This window comes from Anarhichas minor, unplaced genomic scaffold, assembly GCF_050575085.1.
Source record: "Anarhichas minor isolate MPS153535 unplaced genomic scaffold, ASM5057508v1 ptg000048l, whole genome shotgun sequence".
Classification (NCBI taxonomy): Eukaryota; Metazoa; Chordata; class Actinopteri; order Perciformes; family Anarhichadidae; genus Anarhichas; species Anarhichas minor.
In genome coordinates this window covers 530,443-548,104 of record NW_027466494.1, presented here as the reverse complement: position 1 = coordinate 548,104, position 17,662 = coordinate 530,443, and the positions used below count along the sequence as shown (strand labels likewise).

At 48.1% G+C, this 17,662-nt stretch overlaps 1 protein-coding gene across 1 annotated transcript in view; it reads left to right on the top strand.

Moving 5' to 3' along the window:
• LOC142971622 (titin-like) overlaps positions 1-17,662 on the top strand; it is a 212,089-nt gene that overhangs the window by 138,199 nt on the left and 56,228 nt on the right. The window contains exons 167-196 of the mRNA XM_076112200.1: positions 511-658; positions 754-974; positions 1,666-1,762; positions 1,911-2,207; positions 2,954-3,253; positions 3,342-3,656; positions 3,860-4,083; positions 4,623-4,773; positions 4,879-5,160; positions 5,255-5,557; positions 6,170-6,475; positions 6,583-6,864; positions 7,091-7,278; positions 7,949-8,060; positions 8,157-8,295; positions 8,921-9,084; positions 9,175-9,326; positions 9,439-9,595; positions 9,692-9,973; positions 10,549-10,848; positions 11,192-11,485; positions 11,821-13,825; positions 13,975-14,662; positions 14,803-15,067; positions 15,258-15,584; positions 15,696-15,980; positions 16,078-16,377; positions 16,491-16,793; positions 16,890-17,165; positions 17,299-17,598. Of these exons, the coding sequence (XP_075968315.1) occupies positions 511-658; positions 754-974; positions 1,666-1,762; positions 1,911-2,207; positions 2,954-3,253; positions 3,342-3,656; positions 3,860-4,083; positions 4,623-4,773; positions 4,879-5,160; positions 5,255-5,557; positions 6,170-6,475; positions 6,583-6,864; positions 7,091-7,278; positions 7,949-8,060; positions 8,157-8,295; positions 8,921-9,084; positions 9,175-9,326; positions 9,439-9,595; positions 9,692-9,973; positions 10,549-10,848; positions 11,192-11,485; positions 11,821-13,825; positions 13,975-14,662; positions 14,803-15,067; positions 15,258-15,584; positions 15,696-15,980; positions 16,078-16,377; positions 16,491-16,793; positions 16,890-17,165; positions 17,299-17,598 (9,463 nt within the window). The remainder of the gene's footprint in view (positions 1-510; positions 659-753; positions 975-1,665; positions 1,763-1,910; positions 2,208-2,953; positions 3,254-3,341; positions 3,657-3,859; positions 4,084-4,622; positions 4,774-4,878; positions 5,161-5,254; positions 5,558-6,169; positions 6,476-6,582; positions 6,865-7,090; positions 7,279-7,948; positions 8,061-8,156; positions 8,296-8,920; positions 9,085-9,174; positions 9,327-9,438; positions 9,596-9,691; positions 9,974-10,548; positions 10,849-11,191; positions 11,486-11,820; positions 13,826-13,974; positions 14,663-14,802; positions 15,068-15,257; positions 15,585-15,695; positions 15,981-16,077; positions 16,378-16,490; positions 16,794-16,889; positions 17,166-17,298; positions 17,599-17,662) is intronic.

Genomic DNA, 17,662 nt, shown 5'->3' with positions numbered 1-17,662 from the left:
AATAGAAAACATGATGTTAGCTGATGGACCATGACCTGCTCACATGCACATGGCTCACATTTTACGTCGGTACAAACTTGAATAATTAAATTAGTTTGAAGATGTTTTCGCATTAAAATAAAATAGATATTAAAGATGAATTATGAGCTGTTTTGCTTTAAGTTTTCAGTTTAATTTTTAAGTATTTAAATAAAAATTCAATATTGTTCCTGTTTATGTAACTAACCACTATAGATGACTATAACAAAGTAAAAAGTATAACATTTAGAATTTTTGATTCATAAATCAACAACGTTTATCAGGGCGGCAACATGAGCCTCATCTGCAGTAATAACAAACTTTTAATAGGAATCATTTCATATCTGGAATCATTCTTTTCTGAGCTATAGCCAGAATGGACACACGTTCAAGAATAAGTTGTGAAAACTCTTTAACTTATTCAGTTGAGTTCAACATAAATTCTGCTGTTTGACGATTGATTGACTGATAGATTGGTTGATTTGTTATCAGGTGAATGCAGCCTGTGCCAGCCAGGCCTACGTGGTGCCGGGTCTGCTGGAGGGTCAGGACTACTTGTTCAGGGTCCGAGCTGAGAACAGACTTGGATTCAGCCCGTTCGCCACCACCACCGACCCCATCCGGGCCAGAGACCCCATCTGTGAGGACAGACCTGCACGAACTGCCCGAAACCCTCACTGCAAATGTTCCAATGCTAATCCTCTTCCTCTTCTTCTTCTTCTTCTCTTCCCCCAGACCCTCCCGACCCCCCCACCAAGGTCATGGTCAACCTGGTGACGAAGAACACCGTGACTCTGAGCTGGGAGCCTCCCAAAAACAACGGTGGCTCTCCGGTGAAGCATTACATCATCGAGCGCTTGAGCTGGGACACCAGCGGCAAGGAGAAGGAGACCTGGAAGCAGTGCAACAAGAGGGAGGTGGAGGAGCTCAGCTTCATGGTGGAGGACCTGAAGGAGGTCGGTCTATATCCATTAATGCTCAATGTTTTCCTTCCAGACAGCCAGTGGTTTAAGTTTATTTCTGTAAAAATGAACTTGATGATCAGAGAATGTAATGTTGACTGAATCTGAAGCTGTTTTTATAGAGTAACTTCCACAAGTTAATGCACTGTATGAGTTAATAGATTACATAAAGGACCTCCCTAGTTACTCTAGAAATGAACCCTGGTCACATTCTCTAGTGCTCATTAGAATAAAAGATATTCACATTTTTCCAGAGATAATCCAGCAATCATGTCCCCACAAAAGACCCCACAAAAATCTCTTCAACCAACCTTCACCACCATGTTTGGGGCGACTGTTAAGGTAGAAAAGGGCCTTATAAGTGCAGTCTGTTTACCAACTAACAGCTGTAACTACAGCTGTTAGTTGACAGTAAAGACGTTTAAATGAGACAACATCTGTAAATAGATGACCAATTGTTGCATCAAGGAAAATAGAATGGGCCCAAAGTAGAACCCTGAGCAACTCCAAAAGTAATTGGACACTTAATATTTTCCTGCCTGAAAAATACCAATGAAAGCTGAGATTCCACTCTTCTAATATAGATACAATGATCTGTGGCGTCTAATAACGTTTACCTAATTCAGTGAATCTCTGAGATAAAGATGAAGAGGCCACTGTTGACTGTTGTTGTTGGAACTTTCAGGGAGGAGAATACGAGTTCAGAGTGAAAGCCGTGAACGACGCTGGACCCAGCCGACCCTCGGCCACCGCCGGACCTCTGGTCATCAAGGATCAGACATGTGAGTGACAGCCAATCACAGGCTTCTTATTCAGCTAGAAATGTGCACTATTGTTGGACCACTGTGGACAGAACGTATTGACTTTGAGGTTTTCAGGATTGTTGCGTTCTGCAGGCCACTTTTTCTCAAAGCATCCATGATTTTGCAGGCGCTCCCACCATCGTGCTGCGTGACGCCATGGAGGGCGAGGAGGACTGTGACGTCAGCATCGTGGCGAAAGTGAGCGGCTGTCCGTTCCCAACACTCACCTGGCAGAAGGCCACTGTGGCCAAACCTGAGGAGAAGGCCGCCGTCCGGTACGACCAGCACATCAGCAAACTGGTGACCCAGGACAAGTGCACGCTGCTGATCCAACAGGCCAGCCGGCACGACAGCGCCCTCTACAGCCTGACGGCCACCAACAGCCTGGGCACCGCCACCAAGGACATCAAGCTTGCCGTGCTCGGTGAGAGAAACACGGAGCTTAACGCTTAACATGCTTCATTATCGCTGGGAAAGTTTTTTTTTTTTAAGCGTTACTTCTCGAGCCGAGACTTAGCATATCATTAGCTAACGCTGTAATTTTGGGTGCCTGCCATTGATCCAAAGGTGCATTATTCTGAAACCCAAGTGATCTGAAAAATGGCCTTTGGAACAATAAGGTTGCTTAACCGTCGGTTGGGGAATCAGAATAATGGGAATTCCCCTTCATTTTTTGGGGTTACGTGTTGCGAAAGAATATTCTTCACGGTAGAACATTTCATCGTGTATGCTCTCAGAGTGTCGGCTAACGTTAGCAGCTCTATCCTGGTCTTTATTGGATTTTGAGGACGTTTACACGAAACTGCCACTAATGTTACCTGAGACAGAGTTACAGAGTAGTCCTCATCCTGAAAGACCGTTCTCTAGTACAATTAGCTTAATTAGCTAGCTAGCTACAGCTGATGAAAACAGCTGTTTTTGTCTACTTCGGTCTGACAGCAAGGATCCATTTTTCCAAATATTACAACGAATTTGATGATAAATCTGCTACCGTTTTTACTGCAAGCTGTACTTGAGCCACTTAAAAACAGAAAGTTATTACCATTTCATTATTTACAAATGAGATTATATTTATATTTATATTTGATTTGAATTGATCATGGTTGAAGGGGTTTATCTTGTAAACAAATATACTCGGATCTTTTAAACAAATTTGACCCACCCCTGCAGGACCTCCTGGCGCCCCCGTCGGACCACTCAAGTTCACCGAGGTGTTCGCGGAGAGGATCGGCCTGGCCTGGAACCCTCCCAAAGACGACGGCGGATCCAAGATCACCAACTACGTGGTTGAGAAGCGCGAGGAGAACAGGAAGTCCTGGGTCCACGTCTCCAACGACCCCAAGGAGTGCGCCTACGTGGTGACCCGGCTCACGGAGAACCACGAGTATGAGTTCAGAGTCATGGCCCAGAACAAGTTAGGAGTCGGGCCCCCGCTGGCCAGCGAGCCGGAGAAGGCCAGAAACCTCTTCAGTGAGTTCAGAACAGTCCACCTGTCCCTTAAACACTGAAATGTCTCCATTAACTGATGTATTGATGATTGGTATCCGTCCTCTTGCAGCCGTCCCCGGTCAGTGTGAGAAGCCGACGGTAACGGACGTCTGTGTGGAGTCGATGACCGCCAACTGGGACGAGCCCAAGTACGACGGCGGCTCCTCCATCACCGGCTACTTTGTGGAGAAGAAGGAGACCACCGCCAAGCGCTGGGTCCGCGTCAACCGCGACCCGATCCGAGCTGTGCCTCTGGGCAACAACTGGGACGTCGCCGGCCTGCAGGAGGGCGCCATGTACCAGTTCAGGGTCATTGCCGCCAACGCCGCCGGCTGTGGTCTGCCCAGCGTGCCCTCTGACCCCGTCCTCTGCAGAGACCCCATCAGTAAGAACGCTGCTCACTGCTTTAGAGGACGTGACAGTCAGTGGATCAGTCACAATTAAAGATTTGAACTGAACTTATTTAACTTTAAACTCATTAGAGACGTTTGTTGATTCTGGAAAATGATTCAAAAGTAAGAAAAAGGATCAAAGCTCATGTAAGTGAAGTTTGTTTTTGATAATACGAGTGTATGTGTGCATCGGCAGAGCCTCCCGGGCCGCCCATTCCGAAGGTGACGGACTGGACGAAGTCCACCGTGGATCTGGAGTGGATCCCCCCCGCTGTGGATGGAGGGTCGAAGGTCACGGGCTACATCGCCGAGTTCAAGGAGGTGAACAAAGAGGAGGAGGAGAAGAAGGTTCAGAGGAGGCTGCTGCTGAGCGGCGACGAGGAGGAGAAGGAGCCAGAGAGCGAGGAGACCTGGAAGAAGGTCAGTGAGGTCGAGTCCACCGAAGAAATAAACGTCTGATCCATGTGTGTGATCAGACTCTCCTTAAATCTCTGTTTAACACCTGGACGTACCTGCAGAATTAATGACATCACTACTGGTTTGGAGCCAATCAGGGTCCAGTATGAAACGTACACTTGGTGTGATGTGGAACAATATTTATGGAGTCTACATTTTCCAATGAGGGAGAAAGAGATTTGATTTTTACAAATTCTTCTTGAAATGATGTCACATATTATTGTTATATATCAGAAATATGTAAAATAACCATATGTACTAACAGTACAAAGACCTACCTCTTATCTCTAGTTGAACAAAGGCAGCAGACGTCGTATGTTCCCACTAAAGTTGATGAATCTGACAAAGACAATATGTGAGCATTCAGAGAGAGAAGAATAAATAATCAGTCATGAGTTTTACCTGCTTCTCTGAGTCCAGGAGCCTCGTGGGTTTTTGCTTTCCTGTTTTAGGGATTGAGGGATTGTTGTTGACTTTCTGATTTTCCTCTCGTCTCTCTGCAGGCGAAGGACACCGAGATCAGAGGAACCAAGTTCGTGGTGGCCGGTCTGAAGGAAGGCGGTCTGTACCGCTTCAGAGTCCGAGCCGTGAACGCGGCCGGAGTCGGAGAACCGGGATTCGTTTCTGAGCTGATCGAGGTCAAAGACAGAACAAGTAAGGATCTGATCTGCCTGATACTGAACCGTGGACACTGTCCAATGTTTCTGCTGATAAAACTATTTTTATTAAATAAAAAACGTCACCTTCCCTCCATTCCAGTTCCTCCTGAGATGGACCTGGACGCCTCGGTGAAGGAGAAGATCGTGGTCCACGCCGGCGGCACCATCCGCATCATCGCCTACGTGTCCGGTAAACCTGCCCCCCAGATCTCCTGGTGCCGGGACGACGCCGAGGTGCCCAAAGAGGCTGTGGTGGAGACGACGGGTATCTCAAACTCACTGGTCATCAAGAACTGCAGACGCCAACACCAGGGCATCTACACGCTGAGCGCCAAGAACGAGGGAGGAGAGAGGAAGAAGGCCGTTATCGTGGAGGTCCTGGGTGAGTCCGGTTTACCAGAAATGTTTCTGTGTTTATGATGAGTCAGCTGAAGCAGGGTAACAAGATGCCTGACATTCCTGTCCGCTCCCTCCAGACGTCCCAGGACCGGTCGGCCTTCCCTTTGCCGGCGAGAATCTGACCAACGACTCCTGCAAGCTGACCTGGTACTCCCCCGAGGACGACGGCGGCTCGGCCATCACCAACTACATCATCGAGAAGAGAGTGTCGGATCGCATGGGCTGGACCTCTGTGTCCTACACGGTGACGAGGAACAACGCCGTGGTGCAGGGACTCCTCGACGGCAAGGGCTACTTCTTCAGGATCGCGGCCGAGAACATCATCGGCATGGGACCGTTCATCGAGACCGACAAGATGGTTCTCATCAAGGACCCCATCTGTAAGTCTGACACTAAACAACCTGAAACGTCTGAATGAAAGGAGCATACATTCATCAATAAGGAAATACTGGGATTTATAGCCCAGAATCACCTTATTATCTCCAGCAATCCCAAATTTGAGGAGACGTTGAAGCTGTAAATTTGGCCTATTCATAAGAAAACGACTTAAATCTCCCCTCCCCCGGCCCCGTAATAATTTACATATGTTTTACCTACTAAGGCACCGCAGTAAAGAGCTGTGAAAGTGTCTGTGCAAAATGTAGAAGTTTTTCTAAAATACTCAGTCATTTGAGTCATTTGAGATAAAACTTCCAAAAGTAAATCTTAATATTTTTTGTTTGAAAACTATATTCTCTAGTTTGTTTACCTACTCAACACTGTGTCTATTTTCCTTTAAATTAATGAATTTTGATCTAAATATCAGTTACTTTCTAGACATTTATTTAAAACTATGGAACTCGTAAAAAAAAAGTAACGTAATGTAAATTTTGACATAATTACCAACATAATTAAAAATGTCCTACTCGAACCTAAAATACAGACTTTAGACTAAAACAGAAAGTAGTTCCTACTATGTCCTTTAATACGTCTCACGTGTTTGTGTCCTCCAGCCGTCCCGGAGCGTCCAGAGGACCTGTTCATCACCGCCGTTACCAAGGACTCCCTCTCAGTTACCTGGAGAGCGCCCAAGTACGATGGCGGCGCCGAGGTGACCGAGTACGTCCTCGAGACCCGCATGATTGGCCGGGACAGCTTCACGCGAGTAGGCGGAGACACCAAACTGATGGACAGGAAGTTCACGCTGACGGGGCTTAAGGACGGCTCTAGCCACGAGTTCAGAGTCTCTGCCATCAACCAGGTGGGACAGGGAAAACCATCCTTCGCCACCAAACCAGTCCAGTGCAAGGACGAGCTCGGTGAGTGACGCCACAACATTTTGTTATTTGATGAAAAACTCAAGATGCTGCGATACAGAAAATATAGGCCATAACAAACCTTACCATTTCAATGTGTCCCCCTTCAGAACCACCCACCCTGGACCTGGACTTCAGGGACAAGATGATGGTGAAGGTTGGAGACACGTGCACGCTGTCGGGACGCTACAGCGGCAAACCGTCCCCGGCTGTCGCCTGGACGAAGAATGACGAGGAGCTGAAAGCAGACGACGAGATCGCCCTGCACAGCACCGCGCGCCACCTCAGCCTCAACATCAGCAAGGCCAAGAGGGAACACAGCGGACGCTACTGCGTCAGCGTGGAGAACGCCGCCGGAACTCGCACAGGAATCTGCACCATCACCGTGGTCGGTGAGTCGCTGCTTGAAGCATGTAGAGATAGAAAGAACAGGATTATCAGATTCTAACATTGGAGGGAAAGAAAGAACTGGACCCAGTAACAAGATGCAGACTAGAAATGCAGGATGTGAGAGTTAGGAAACACAGAGCTCTGAGCTGGTTGGCATGTCCATACTGCAGATTTTAAAAAGCCAATCCACATGAATGACTCACCTGTATGAATTCTTCCTCCTGTCAGACCGTCCTCAGCCTCCGGAGGGCCCTGTGGTGTTCAACGAGGTCTACACGAACTACATGGTGATCTCATGGAACCCTCCTCTGGATGACGGAGGCTGCGCCGTCTCCAACTACATCATCGAGAAGAGAGACACCAACAGAGACCTCTGGATGCCCGTCACCTCATCCTGCACCAGGACCACCTGCAAGGTGGGCGGATCGTTGCTGAAGTGCTCGAAGGAAAAGATTTAACAAAGTTTTAACTAATTAAACGATCAACAAGAAAAGACACTCAGCCAACAGCTGATATCTGTCACCAAAACCTGAGATATGAAGTCTAATATACATCAGTGCTGTTTGTGATGCACTAAAAAGATGGGTTTTGGTCCATTCTTCATTTTATTGTATTTGTGTCCACATAAAAGTACAACGATAACATATACAGATACACATATATACCAACACAAAGACCTTTCCTACAACCTCGAGGTACGATAGACCAATTACGTTACAGAGAAGATGAGCGAATGACAATTACAGACAAAAATAAATGATTAGTGAAGGAAAAATGTACAATTCTTTCTTGTCATAGCTGTCAACAATTTATAACTAACCTCAAAGAATCAACTGGAACACAGATCACGTTCCACATGTTGATCTTAGAGATAGAAATGAATAAAAATCCAACGGACAATGGTTTCATTTAGTATAACGATTTATTCTCTGCACAGACAATGAGGCTAGATGAAGTAGACGGGGTCATTGCAATAGATATATGGAAATAAAACCTTTAACATTCAAATTAACAGAAGAGTTCTGAAATGTTGTCTAAACACATGCAGCCACCCTCAGAACTGACTCCCGCTGTCTTTTGCTTCAGGTGCCGAAGCTGATCGAGGGTCGCGAGTACATCATCAGGATCATGGCTGAAAACATCTACGGCGTCAGCGAGCCTCTTCTGTCTGCAGAGTCCAAGGCCAGGGACATCTTCAGTAAGTCAGACCTGCAAACAGGAAACATTCAAGACCATGTGGAGGATGACGAATCCCGTAGTGTGTCTGATCTGTGGGACTTTGTTTCCTTTGCAGAGGTGCCCGACGCTCCTAAACAGCCCACAGTGAAGGAGGTCTACCACGACTCCGCCCTCATCAGCTGGGAACCTCCTGCTGACGGAGGGAAACCAATCACAGGCTACATCGTGGAGAGGAAGGAGACCATGGCCCACAGGTACACAGAACACACGGCATTAGAAACCTTTGTGGTTTTGGAGGGTAAAGGAATGCCCCCAGTGTTAGTCTTTCTGTGTCCACATCACAGGACAAGAAACTCGTAACCTTTTAAACCCTAACTTTACAAAAATAAACCTAACCCTGACACCATCATTCAAAATCAATCATTCACCCCGAGCCCACCAGCAACAGTTGGATATTAAGAGGTTAAAGTTTCACTTCTTTACTTATTTTTGAAAGCAACTATTAAGGCTAAACCTCTTTTCGTCTGAAACATCTCAAAGGTCGTGACCTGATCACCACTAAACTGTTGGGTATCATTGGCATATTTTAATGGAGTAGTTGTGTTACCAAGTAATCTGTTAAAATTGCTGATTAATCAATTGAAACAAGTCAGGAAAGTAAAGTCTTCCAATATCTTGTTTGGTACGACCGACAGTCCAAAACCCAAAGAGATTCAGTTTACAAAGATAAAAAACAGAGAACAGCTGCAAATGCTCACATTGGAGAAGATTGTGTTGAACATGGTCAAAAGATTCCAGCTTTTGTTTCCTCCTTACAAAACCCATAAAATAGGAAACGGTAAGGCTGCAGAATAAAATCTGAACATGCTTCCTTTTCAGGTGGGTTCGCTGCAACACGGAGAGAATCCATCCCAAGGTGGAATACTGGGTGACGGAGCTGCTGCAGGGCTGCGAGTACGAGTTCAGAGTCAGCGCTGAGAACATCGTGGGAGCCGGAGACCCGAGCCCACCGTCCAAACCCGTATTCGCCAAAGACCCCATAGGTAAGTCCCCCTCTTGACAACAACACTTCATCTTATTGCTGTTACTGTATCCCACTCACAACAAGAATTCCTCCGTGTCCTTTGCAACAGTGAAACCCGGTCCACCGGTGAACTTCCAGGCCATCGACTTCACCAAGGAATCGGTGAGTCTGTCCTGGCAGCCGCCCAGCGACACCGGCAGAGGAAAGATCTTCGGATACCTGCTGGAGTTCCAGAAGTCTGGAGAGGCGGAGTGGTCCAAGGTGAGGCGCAGGTCCAACTACTATGAACTTGCTGCCTAGAGGATTTACCCGTTTGGTTTAAGGACACCGTGACCTTTGTGATATTGAACTCTTGTCCTGCCGCTGTCCTCAGGTGAACCAGACTCCAGAGTCCTGCCAGGAGACCAAGTTTAAGGTGATCAACCTGGACGATGGTGTTATGTACCGATTCAGAGTCGTGGCGGTCAACGCTGCCGGAGAGTCCGACCCAACTAACTTGAAGGAGCCAATCAAAGTGCAAGACAGACTTGGTGAGTTGGCATAACTGTGGTTGAGTCCTATTTGAACCAACGCTGGTTTAAGAAACGCTGTGTACCAATGTTATATTACTGTGTTCGTCCCCCCAGAGCCCCCAGAGCTGATTCTTGATGCTGCAATGACCCGAGAGGTGAAGGCCATGTGTGGCACTCACATCACTCTGATGGCCACCATCAATGGTGTCCCGTTCCCCACCGTCGCCTGGCAGAAGAACGAGGCCGAGGTGCCCACCAGGGCCGACATTGAGACCAGCCAGACGTGCACCAAGCTGGAGATGAGGTTCTGTAACCGTGGCGACTGTGGAGACTACACCCTAACTGTGGAGAACCCAGCTGGATCCAAGACTGCCATCTGCACTGTGCTGGTATTCGGTAAGGAATGGATCAAAGGTTTTTAGCTTGAGTACATGAGTGTTATTCAGCACTTCTGTATGTGTTTGCTCTGAACAGTTTGGGGAGGATAGTCAATCTTCACTCTAATATATTTATGTCATTTTCAAAATAAGGTTTATTGCCAAGTGTGTTATTCAACTACAAGGATTCTGCCTTGGTGTTTACGGCATACATATATTAAGTGCAAATAAATATACAGGCAAAGTACTGCAAACGTCAAGAACATAAAAGGAAAAACATTACGATAAAAAGAGAAATATGGATGCCCGGGCCTTGTTGATCCAGTCGGGAAGAAACATGATTTGTGGCATGAGGGGAGTGGTTCAAAGAGATCAAAGAGGGTCCACCACTATCTTCCGTGCCTGCCTCAGTGTCTTGGAGGCGCACAGGTCCCGGTGGGACGGCAGATTTCAGTTAATCACCCTCTAAGGAGAGCAAATGATACGCTGCAGTCTGCCCCTGTCCTTGTCTGTGGCAGTAATGTACCAGATATTGAATTGAATGAAAAGTTAAGACAGTTTTGTGACGTTCCTTATATGTTTTTTTTTTTTTAGACAAACCTGGTCCCATCCAGCACCTCCGGGTGTCTGACATCCGGAGTGACTCTGCCTACCTGTCCTGGAAGGACCCAGAGGACAACGGCGGTGTTCGCATCACTAACTTTGTGGTGGAGAAGAAAGACGTTGCATCAACTCAGTGGGTCCCTGTCTGCTCCACGTCCAAGAAACGCAGCATGACGCTGAAGCACCTGATAGAGGGCACATCCTACCAGTTCAGAGTCGCTGCTGAGAACCAGTACGGCCGCAGCGAATACGTCGAGACGCGAAAGGCCATCAAGGCAATGAACCCACTCTGTGAGTAACAGCACAGTTAACACTTGATCAGCAGATTATTGAGTATTATATTGTACTGAGATTAGATCACAGAGTCTTTTAAAACAATAAATAAATACAACAAAAATACTCAAAGTTAATGCTACTATCATATCACAGAACAACATCGACAATGTTTTAAGACTCATAATTGGGTTTGTTACTGGCTAAAAGTATTTTCAGAGATTTTGTGCCAACATTTTCAGTGGTCTGTCCTTCTCCAAAGTATTTGTTATTAAAAAATAAAAAAAATGTTGTGATTCAATCTCATGAATGCTGAAATTCACCAGTTCAAACCTAATTGTTTTTTCTTCCATCCCTCCAGTCCCTCCTGGTCCGCCTAAAGACCTGCACCATGATGATGTGGATAAGACTGAGGTGTGGTTGGTCTGGAACTGGCCCGACCGCAACGGGGGAAGTGCAATCACAGGCTTCCTGGTGGAGTATCAGGAAGAGGGAGTGAAGGACTGGGACGAGTGGAAGGTTGTTAGCATCCCAGAGAGTCATGTGACTGGCCTTGAGGAAGGAAAGACCTACCGTTTCAGAGTGAGGGCTGAGAACGCCATTGGCCTCAGCAGACCTGACACCACTGTGCCTATCCTCTGCCAGGAAAAACTGGGTGAGATACAGGACAAAACCCCAGCACTCTATATCACCTCTATCAGATGAATTTTATGCTGGATCATATATAATACATTTATAAATGTTTTTCCTAATTTCAAATGAGAGGTTCACCAATATCGGTGCAGATTTAGTTCTTATTATTGTCAACATCAGCAAACTAATGTGCCTTGAATTGGTATTTGGCATCAACAATGTTTGTGTTCAAGGCAGAGAAATGCCATAGTTGCATCTGTATTTGGTAAACTGTTGGTCGTTAACATTGAATATTTCATTGTTTTTGAACTTGAGTATAGTAGCATGGGGTAACCTCCTCTGTCTGTATGTCCACAGTGCTTCCAGTTGTCGAGGTGGACGTCAAGCTCATTGAAGGCATCACCGTAAAAGCCGGCACAACCATCAGGCTGCCAGCCATCATGAGAGGAATACCCATTCCCACTCCCAAGTGGTCCATCGAAGGAGAGGAGATCACTAGCGAGGCTAACGTCAAGGTTGAAACTGACAACTTCTCCACTGTGCTCAGCATTAATGAGTGCACCAGGAACCACACGGGCACCTACCTGCTCACTGTGTCCAACCCAGCTGGATCCAAGACGGTGGGCTTGAACGTCACTGTCCTGGATGTTCCCGCTGCTCCCATTGGACCTGCCAACATCCTTGAGGTCACTCCGGACTCCATGATGATTGAATGGCGTCCTCCAAAGGACGACGGCGGTAGCCCTGTCACCAACTACATCGTGGAGAAGCGAGAGTCCAAAAAGGAGACCTGGGGAGGTGTGGGCGCAGTCGGCCTTGCCACCAAGCTCAACATCAGCCGCCTCCAGAGGGGAGTGGAGTATGTGGTTCGCATTCGTGCTGAAAACAAGATGGGCATTGGCGCTCCTCTGGAAAGCAAGCCCACTGTTGCCGAACACTCCTTTTTGCCGCCCAGCCAGCCTGGTAAGCCACAGTCCTCTGATATCTCAGAGGATTCTGTTACAGTCGGCTGGACCATGCCCCTGTCTGATGGAGGCAGCCAGATCACCGGCTACATCATTGAGCGCCGACACAAGGGAGGAAAATGGATCCGTGTCAACAAGACACCATGTAAGGACCTGAGGTACAGAGTCCTGGGACTGTTTGAGGGCAATGAGTACGAGTTCAGAGTGTTTGCTGAGAATATTGTTGGCTACAGCAGCCCGTCTCTCACCTCTGACCCCTGCAAGCCCTGCAGGCCCATCACTGTCCCCAGCCCTCCTGTCAACCCCAAAGTTAGAGATTACAGCAAGATCACCGCTGACCTGGTGTGGACTAAACCCAACAAAGACGGAGGCATCCCCATCCTGGGCTACACTGTGGAAATGAAGAAGGCAGATACTGAAGAATGGAAAAAGGTGAACCTGGATGACTTCATCAAGCAGTGTGCCTACAGGGTGAAGGGTCTGGAGGAGGGCGTGACATACAGATTCAGAGTCTATGCCTCAAACATGATCGGAGATGGAGAGCCCAGAGAAATCCCAGAATCCATTACTGCTCAGGATATCCTGATCCCTCCAGAGATAGAGATGGACGTCACTTGCCGCGATCACCTTACCGTGCGGGTTGGACACAACATCAACATCATCGGGTACATCAAGGCCCGGCCTGACCCAGAAGTGCTTTGGTCAAAGGTAGAGACAGTTCAGGAGAACAGCAAACGTCTCACCATCATTCAGAACTTCCCTGTGGTCCACCTGAAGATCAAGGAGGCCACAAGAGATGACCACGGCAAATATATCCTGAAGGTTTCAAATGAGGGCGGCGAGGCCTCTTGTACCATCACAGTAAATGTGCTAGACAGACCCAGCCACTGCCAGAACCTGCACACAACCTATGCCACCAGGGACTCATGTATGCTCAACTGGGAGGCCCCTAAGGATAATGGTGGATCCGAGATCACCAACTACATTGTGGAGTGCCGTGAGCCCAGCATTAGCATGTGGTCTATGATCACCTCCCAGTGCACCAATCGTAAGATCAAGGCTAAGATGATGGAAGGCCATGAGTACCTGTTCCGCGTCTGTGCTGTGAACAAGATGGGCCCGGGACCATGTGTGGACACCAAGACCCCTCTGCTGGCCATCGACCCCATTGAGAAGCCCGGTGAGCCTGAGAACTTCAGAGCCACTGACATTGGTAAGAACCACGTCTATCTGAGATGGAGGAAGCCTGACTACGATGGCGGCAGTCCCAACATCTCCTATAACTTGGAGTGCAAAGTCAAAGATGCAGAGGAGTGGGTGAAACTAAGCACCGGTAATCTCAAAGACACCTTTTTCCTGGCTGACAAGTGCGTGGAGAACCAGACGTACACCTTCAGGTAAGTTACTACGTTCTTACTTTAACAGTTCAAACAGTTTGTTTTACACAGTGTTTCAAGGCTCAGAAATGGTGTTTTTTGAGTAATGCACAAACTAATGTAAACTACTTAATAATAATACCTATTAATTATTATCATTTGTTATCCAGGGTGCAGACTATCAATGAAGGAGGTGAGAGTGCTTGGGTGAAGCTTGCCGATATTATTGTGAGGGAGGAGATCCAGAAGCCCGTCCTTGACCTGAAGCTGGCCGGAGTTCTGACAGTGAAGGCCGGAGAGTCGGTGAGAATGGAGGCCGGGCTGAGAGGAAAGCCCCAGCCTGAGGTCAAATGGACGAAAGACAAGGCTGTCGGAGACAACCCAAGAATCAGCTATGAGACTGGGCCCGACTACTCTAAGTTCCTTTTGACCAAGTCCAGACGCAGTGACACTGGAAAGTTTATCATCACTGCCACCAACTCGGCCGGCACCTTCACGGCATACGCCAACGTTAATGTCCTGGACGTTCCCGGCCTAGTGAGGAACCTCAGAATCATCGGCATTGGGGCTGACAAGTGCAGAGTGGTGTGGGACGCTCCGGAGGACGATGGAGGTTGTGAAGTAGACAGCTACATTCTAGAGAAATGCGAGACCAGGAGGATGGTCTGGTCCACGTACTCAGCCTCTGTGGTGACACCATATTGCAACGTCATCCGTCTGATGGAGGGGAACGAGTACATCTTCAGAGTAAGGGCTGAGAACAAGATGGGAACCGGCCCCGCCATGGATAGCAAGCCTGTCACTGTCAAGACTCAGTTCAACAAACCTGGACCCCCTGAGGTTCCTGACGTCACCAAGGTAAGTAAAAGACTCCCTGTATTAAGGATTTTCCTAAATTTGGCACACGTGAAACATATTTCAGCCTGGTATCTTGTCTTGATACCAGTAGTAGTAAACAACCTAGCTGTAGTCACACTGTTGATACTTTTGTGATGCAGGTGAGTAAAGATGAGATGACCGTTGTCTGGGTTCCTCCTGAGAATGACGGAGGAAAGTCGATCACCGGCTACATCTTGGAGAGGAAGGAGAAGAGGGCAGTGCGCTGGGTGCCATGCACCAAGAGCCCCATCACTGAGAGACGCATGAAAGTCACCAACCTGATTCCCAACCACGAATACCAGTTCAGGGTGAAGGCTGAGAACGAGGTCGGCCTGGGAGAACCCAGCAAACCCTGCAGACCCGTTGCAGCTAAAGATCCCATCGGTGAGTGTGCAGTTGCTGTCACAGTTCAGTTTACGTCTTCAAAAATGTTCTTGAGATTTGAGCTCAGATCAGATAACATGTAAACCACAGGAAGCTTAACATGTTCGAGATGGACTTGAAAGGCCTCTCCCTTGTGTCTTCAGGTTTAAGTATTTTTTATTGAACTTTGAGTTACTGTCTCTTCCTACAGAGCCCCCTGGCCCCCCTGCAGGCCTGAAGGTGGGCGATAGCACCAAGACCTCTATCACCCTGTCCTGGTCTAAACCCGTGTATGATGGTGGTGCCCCCATCATCAACTACAGCCTGGACATGAGGCTGAAAAGTGAGGCAGACCCTGAGAAGCCCACAGAGGGCTGGAAGAGAATTGACACCCATGGCCCATTGGTGTACACAGAATTCACCATCGGCCAGCTGGATGAGAAGCAGGAGTACGACTTCAAGGTGTCCGCCCAAAACCAGGTGGGCTGGGGACGTCACGCCTACTTGAAGGAGGCCGTCTCTCCCAAGGAGGTCCTGGGTAAGAATGAACGACTACTAAAGCCAACAGAGGCTGTGCTTGACATTGTATTACACAACATGGTAAATGTTCACTAATAATCTTTACATCAATTTGTTTCCATGGCAACAGAGGCTCCAGAGATTGACCTGGACGCCAGTCTGAGGAAAGGCCTGTCTGTTAGGGCCGGCTGTCCAATCAGGCTTTTCGCTGTGATCAGAGGAAGGCCTGCCCCCAAGGTTACCTGGAAGCGCGTGGGTGTGGACAGTGTGATCCGCCGAGGTCATGTGGACCAGGTTGACACCATGTCCTTCCTGGTCATCCCTGAGAGCACCAGAGAGGATTCTGGGAGATACTGTCTGTCTCTGTCTAATTCATCTGGAGAGAAAGCTGTGTATGTCCGCGTCAAAGTCCTCGGTGAGAAACATAATAATAATGACAAACTACATGTTTACAGCACTTGCCTTTAAGGAAACTGTATGCTCAAAGTGATTCCTAAATTCCTCCTCTGCAGATACTCCTGGTCCCGTTGGCGGCCTCGAGGCAACCAACATCACCAAGACGTCAGCTCAGCTGTCCTGGTTGCCGCCAGATAATGATGGTGGTAGCCCCATCATCAACTACATTGTGGAGAAACGGGAGGTGGATAGGAAGACCTGGAACAAGTGCACAGAGGAGCTTAAGAAGACCAGCTTCAAGGTGACCAACATGGCGCCTGGCATCGAGTACTACTTCAGAGTCACAGCCTGCAACAAGTATGGCATCGGAGTTCCTCAGGATTCGCCCAAGTCCTACCTGGCTGTTGACCCAATCAGTGAGTGTCACCACAGACTGTGTGCACAAGGATTAGCATGTCAAAACCACGTGTTCCTCTGTTGTTTGTTCATTTTTGTATTCTTCCTAACACCCGCTTTGTGTCGCATTCAGGTGAGCCGGACCCTCCGAAGAAAATGGACGTGTTGGAGATTACCAAGAATAGTGCCACGTTAGGCTGGCTGAAGCCACTCCGAGACGGAGGAGCCAAAATCAACGGTTATGTGGTGGACTACCAGGAGGACGGTGCTCCCGAGCACAAGTGGACACCGTACTCTGTGGTCAAAGACATGACCATCGTGGTGGTCGGTCTGAAGGAAGGAACGAAATACAAGTTCAGAGTGGCAGCCAGGAACTCAGTGGGAGTCAGTCTGGCCAGAGAGGCAGAGGGAGTGTTTGAGGTCAAGGAGCAGCTCAGTGAGTAGACCTAAACATCTACCTCAGACTAGTCTTACCCAATCACGCAAACATTCAACTTGAAGTAACTTTCTTTTGGTGTTTCTTGTCTCCCAGTGGCTCCTAAGGTCATCATGCCCGACATTGTGATGGTGAGAGCTGGATCCAAGCTGGTGGTTGAGGCCCTTGTGGCAGGTAAACCCTCTCCCTTCTGCAAGTGGAAGCAGGGCAACGAGGACGTGCTGACCTCCGACCGCCTTTTGGTCGTAAAGACGCTGACGACCTGCACGCTTATCATAAAGAATGTGAAGAGAAACGACAGCGGCTACTACAGCCTGTCTGCTGAGAACAGCACCGGCAGGATCAACCAGATCCTCAAAGTCACCGTCATGGGTCAGTTTGAACAACAGATGCTGCTAAAGCTGCTGGTTCTAAACTGAAAAGATACAGATGATACTTACAATGTGACTGATGAATAACAGGTGTGTTTGTTTACATTAATAACTCTTCCTCTGGGTCACTGCAGACATCCCTGGACCCCCTGAAGCTCCTCTGGAGATCACCGAACAGGACATTGATGCCTGCACGCTCCTCTGGAACTCCCCACAGGAGGATGGCGGCAGCAACATCACCAACTATATTGTGGAGAAGTGTGACGTCAGCCAGGGCGACTGGGTCCCCATAAGCACATCCTGCACCAAAACCAGCTGTAGAGTGACCAAACTGACAAATGGCAAAGAGTATGGCTTCCGAGTCCGTGCTGAGAACAGGTTTGGCGTCTCTGCGCCCATCTACTCTGAGAAGATGATTGCCAGACATCCATTTGGTGAGTGCGAGCCAAAACATTACTTGTAACCGATATTACAGCAATGACACTATGTACTAACAAT